The sequence below is a fragment of the Lycium barbarum genome, chromosome 1 (genome assembly GCF_019175385.1).
Source record: "Lycium barbarum isolate Lr01 chromosome 1, ASM1917538v2, whole genome shotgun sequence".
In the NCBI taxonomy this organism is placed as follows: domain Eukaryota; kingdom Viridiplantae; phylum Streptophyta; class Magnoliopsida; order Solanales; family Solanaceae; genus Lycium; species Lycium barbarum.
Window position 1 is genome coordinate 36,649,561 of NC_083337.1, and position 5,536 is coordinate 36,655,096.

Below are 5,536 nucleotides of genomic sequence, written 5' to 3' on the forward strand. Positions count from 1 at the left end.
GCTCGTCTTGTAGAGGACCAACTTAAATCCAGTAAAACATTTATGTCTATAATTGGCATTCACAGGGTCACACTTCAGACAAAAAAGTTCAAAGTTTGTCTAACTTCAAAAGTGAATTTTTACAACTTCAGTCGCATATGTTTGAAGTTATTCCCAAAGTAGATAAACTAGTACTAAAAAAAAACTTTGGGAACAAATTAAATGGCAGCCTCAACGCTGGTATTCGTACACTTCATCCAAAATAAATTCGCTAAGCTGGATCACCACTGAATGAACTTAACTATTGAAGGCATGTCGTCTTTAAGTTTTCGAAGTTAACAACTTTAATTTGTTTTAAATTTTATTAATTTTCTATATCTTGTCTCATGAGTATTAGGTTAAATACCAAGATGGATTACAAGTTATCCTTTCGTGTTGTCGATCTTGCTTATTTTTTAGCAACTGTTTTAAAGAAATGACATTTAATGAATAACTACTATTGCAATGATATTATGCCTGTCAAGTGGGCCGGGCCAGGCCATATAAATGCAGGTCACATGGGGCAGGGTCGTGGGCCGGGCCGGGCCATAATTAGTGGGCCGGATTGGGGGAGGGAAAGGGGTGTCCAGCCCAGCCCCCTACCCGGGTAGGGGTACATAGTGGGCTAAGTGGGTCGGGCAGGGTTTTAGTAAGTGGGTCGGGCCGAGTTTTAGTTAGTGGGCCCCGCCGGATTTTAATTATTTAAAAAAAAATCTAATACTAAAATTTCTTAAGTTTGATACTTTAAAATCTAGTTGTTGTCAACTTTATTTTAACCATCAAGTTCCTTAAATTATACTTTGCCCTATTTTCAATCTATAAATATCATTCATTCTTCTCCATATTATCTCACAATTCCCTACTCTCCTCTTTCTCTAAATTTCCTACTCATCTAAATCTCTCTCTCTCTCTCTTCCAACTTCGAAGTTCAAATTTCAAAATTTAAATTTAATGGATAATGATAATCCTCCACCTCCTCCTCCAGTCCGAAGATCAATTTCAAGTCCGGTGTGGTTGCATTTTGAGTGAGTAGACGAGAAACATGTTAAATGTTAACATTATGGTCAAATATATCTCCATAAGTCCGAACCGGTTTTTGGGGGTACCGGTCCGTTACGTAGGCACTTGGACAAAAGGCACAAAAATGAACTTTGAAGTTTATCTCTTCTTTAAATTTCTCCATCGATGCTAGCGTTTTGAACTTTTCATTTGTAATAAGTTAACCGTTCAAGTTTGTATGTTTTGAATTTGCAATGTTATCAATTTAAGTTTGAAGTTTTATTTTAAATTATTTATGTAGTCTTGTATCACACTCTCAACTTTTTATAATTTTTAGCACTTAAATAGCCATTGGGAGTCTTCATTCCAACAACATATTCAAGATATACACAAATATACCATTAACATATACAAGATATACATATTTTTTTTGGCTATAAATAAGATAGTCATTTTAAACCTCCCCACCCACCCACCCACCCACCCCCCCCCCCCCCCAAAAAAAAGTTGAAATGAAATCACACAGTGACTAAATGGGAACAATGCACATGAGTTTTGATACTAAACCAAAGTTCTTAATTTAATTATCTCATCTGATCCTAAGTCCTAATGTCATGTGCAGATTGTCACCTCTCCATCATTGGCGGAGACATTTCAATACGCTAAAAAATATTTAATTATTATTATATATAAAATATTTGAAACTAATAAGATTTTATTAATATATTGTTATATATATAACTAATAGTTTATATTATATTTGAGTTGATCCTTTTATTTTATTTTAACGATTCTGTAAACTCAGCTATCAGTAGGGATGACTGATGACACAACATGTCGACATAACTATCTTCCTTTTAATTATGCTAATTGATTATTTTTATAATAATATCCATGATGCTCAATAGTGTTATTATATATATGTTAAAATGCTTATTTATTATTGTTTTTTAAAAAAATTAATTCGAAGTGGGCCGGGCCCCCGATGGGCTAGAACCCGGGTTGTTGGTGGGCCGGGCTACCGGGATAAATGGCATGTCCGGCCCAGCCCCCTAATTTTTTCCACTAGCCCAGCCCACCAACCTCTTACCGAGTTGGGGGGCCGAGTTAGGTGGGCCGGTCCGGGGCCGACCCGACCCAATTGACAGGCTTAGTGATATGGTGATGTACGGCGAACATGTGAACTATGGAGACTCAATGAACATCGGTTTTGATTGTGTAAAATGTTTGATACTTTGGTATGATACTTTAGAACCGAAAATCAAACTTTTTCAAAAAATCAAAATTGAAAACTGATTGAAGAATCGAAATTCAATTAATTCGATTCAATCCAATTTTACTTTTTTTATTTTTTCGATTATGATTGGTCCTTAACTTGGTGTGTGAAAAACTAAGAAAAAGGAAATACTTATTCAATTTATTCTCTTTTGCCCTTCTAGACTCAATTGGCCCTCACCCTCCATGTGATCTACTTATAGATTTTACATGGCTTTAATAATACATTCATTGCCTTTTCTCTCCTCAAAAACATACGCTAGCACTACTTGGCTACTACTACCACTGAAAAGTTAAAAAGTTTATCCAATCACGTGCAAGTGCATTTCCCCTTACACATAACTCTCTCTTTCGCCCAATCGGTAGTTGCAACACTTCAATAAATAGCATTAAGTTATTTAGTGTTGCAATGTTACCTAAAGAATTTTATATATTAGTGTAATCTCATTTGTTATATTTGTTTATTTGGCCTTTACTTTAGTTACTAACCACTATTTATCATATAGAATTACTTTTCTATTGAACTTGATTCAATAACAACAATATACACGATGTGATCATCCAAGTGAGTCTGGGGAGAATGTGGTGTACGCAGACTTTACCCCTATCTTTAAACTTGATTATGTATAAATAATATTTAATTCCATCACCGCATTAAATTATTTTTTAATAGATAAGACATGAAATACTAAATCTAAAAGAAATTGTGAAAGTGATAATCCTCAAATTCCTTTAAATTGGCAGCAACAAAATTAGAAAAGTGAAGATAAAGTCCTTTAAAGGGAAAAAAAGAAAAAGAAAAAAGAAAGGCATCCACGTCAGCTTGATGATGGTGTCACGTGGCATACAGATGATGTCAACAGACCTGATAGTGATGTCCGTACATTCCTTGTTGTTGTTGATCAATAACCTCTTTCTGTCGTCGGAGTTCCATTACTTTCCTGTGAGAATTTGAATGTTGAGTCAGCACGAAAGTAGGGCTTGCCGCCGGACGATATTCAGGTACCAATCGGCCCGATTTGTACCGAACACCACAGGCATTGCATAGTGTTTTCGGGCCCAATGGGCCCGTCCGCCACTGTGGTGTTTTCTCAGATGCGCAGTGGGTGCACTTTCTGGGCCCATTGTTGTTGTGTTGTGGATCTTGATGATTGGGCTTATTGTTGTGGGCCTGTTGTTGGAGTGAGGAAGCCCAACTAGTGTTTGCAGTAGTGGTTGCACGTGAACGTTTGCTTCTTGATTTGCCGTGCAATAATGTAGTGTTGTTGTTGGAATTGAGGTTCATCGTTCCAGTTAAGGAGTTTGAAGGGTAATTATTGGATGAGTCTTCCACGAAGTTCGATAGCCATTCCAACTCCGCTACATCATCACTCTTCAGAAAACAAGAACAAGAAAAAGTAAATAAGTTCAAATTAATATTTGGTGCACTAATAGTGTATAAGCTTTTTTACGCTTCAGGTTAAGTTGACCTAAACGATTAAGTAAGGTATTTAAAGTCTAAATAAAGGGTTTAAATTTTTCTAATTATTTTAGACCATCACAAATCATTTTTACTAAAACGGAGAAAATAACTTCCCTCACTTGGAAGTCATTTTACTTGATAATTGTCTCAATTATTAATTTTATATCATTATTTTAACCTAACACTAAACATATGATCGATCCTCAATACTCCAAACTTTCACTAAATTAGTATTCGAATTGGAAATACAATTATTAATCTTTAACAAATGCTTTATTTATCAGAAATACTTTTGACTAGCTCTCTAACCATATCCCAGAAAACTTTAGCAAAATATATTTTCGAAAAGTAAGTCACTTTCATTGTACTATACACATTCTAAAAGCTTATAATTTCATATCAAAGACGTATTTGTTTATGAATTTATCTAGAATAGGTATGCAATACTTACAGGAACGCAGAGTTTGTCGGTGAAGTCAGCCGAACTGGGAAGACCATCATAGTAACTACCAGCAATATTGTCGGTAGGAGGTGGTTGATAGTGATGATTGAGGTCGAAATCGGTGGTTTTAGAGGAGCTGCCAGAGGAAGAAAAGATCTCTTCGTTGGAGAAATCAAGAAGATCATCAATCCGAAATACTTCTGGTGCTGACTGCACTCGGTAGACATCCATATTCGCTTAGTAATGCAAAAACTATAAACGGAAAATGTTGGTGTAAAGTTTTGCTATATATGGAGAGAAATATTTGAGGGGGATAATCCCTCTCACTCAAGAAGCTTTTCTAGAGAGAGATTGTGAGTGTGAGTGAAGTAAGGGAGCTGGGATTGATATAGCACTTAGCAGTGTAGTGTTCTGATATTTGAGAGCCGGGGCAGAGCTGGAATACAAGTTAGGGTTTAGTGGAATTCGGTAGTTTTTTCTAGACTTTGTATTTATTAAGAAATTCATTAAATATGTATAAATTATCAATTTAAAACCCAATAATTTATGAGGACTAAAATTCCGAATTTATAAGTTTTAAATTCTGGCTTTGGATGTAAGTGAAGGGAGACATGAAGGGGGGGAAACCTACGTGAGTGTTGGGGGGCTGGTTTTGGTGAGAAACTTAACTTAGGTTTGCATATCTAACGTGAGATGATCACGAGTTTCGCCCGTGTTCTTTTACCTTCTTTCTCGTTTTGTTGTTCTAGTGTCCAGCAACAACTTATGTTTTAGTATGTACTAATCTGTTTAAAACGATTTACATAATTAGATTATTTTATAAAAGTAATGTATACTATTTGTTATTTTTGAGCTACGCATTATCCTATGTTATCTCTGCAGTGTTACTAAATAATAATAGCAGTACTTGATATATGCAATTATGCAAAATACAACAACAAGTATATATCCAGTGTAGTCTCATAAATGGGATCCGGAGAGGGTGGAGTGTAAGCAGTATTAATCCAACCCTTCATTGATGCAAATAGGAATCAGAAAAGAAAACAAATACTTTTTGTTCAAAATGGAGAAATACAATGTAGGATTCAAAATTTAGTGGATAATATTCTACTCCTGTACGCTTCTCTACTTAAATATTAGGATTTTTTATGGCAGAATTTGCATTCATGGCGTGCACCTAACACAAATCACGAGCTGCACTCTTATCACACGATCAAAGCTCGGGGCGAAAAAAAAATATAGGAGAACTATGATAGGGGATTAATAGACAACAAATGAAATTTCGGTAGGATAATTCAATCAATAATTACCTAAGTTTGGAAATTTGAATAAAATTCTGG

At 35.4% G+C, this 5,536-nt stretch overlaps 1 protein-coding gene across 1 annotated transcript; it reads right to left on the reverse strand.

Moving 5' to 3' along the window:
• Window positions 1-2,824: 2,824 nt before the first annotated feature.
• On the reverse strand, window positions 2,825-4,586 carry LOC132635898 (GATA transcription factor 2-like). Its single transcript, XM_060352521.1, has 2 exons — window positions 4,206-4,586; window positions 2,825-3,664 (listed from the first exon to the last, which is right to left on the reverse strand). The coding sequence occupies exons 1-2, from the start codon at window positions 4,425-4,427 to the stop codon at window positions 3,149-3,151; spliced, it is 738 nt and encodes a 245-aa protein (XP_060208504.1). The 5' UTR covers window positions 4,428-4,586; the 3' UTR covers window positions 2,825-3,148.
• Between the last annotated feature and the right edge of the window lie 950 nt (window positions 4,587-5,536).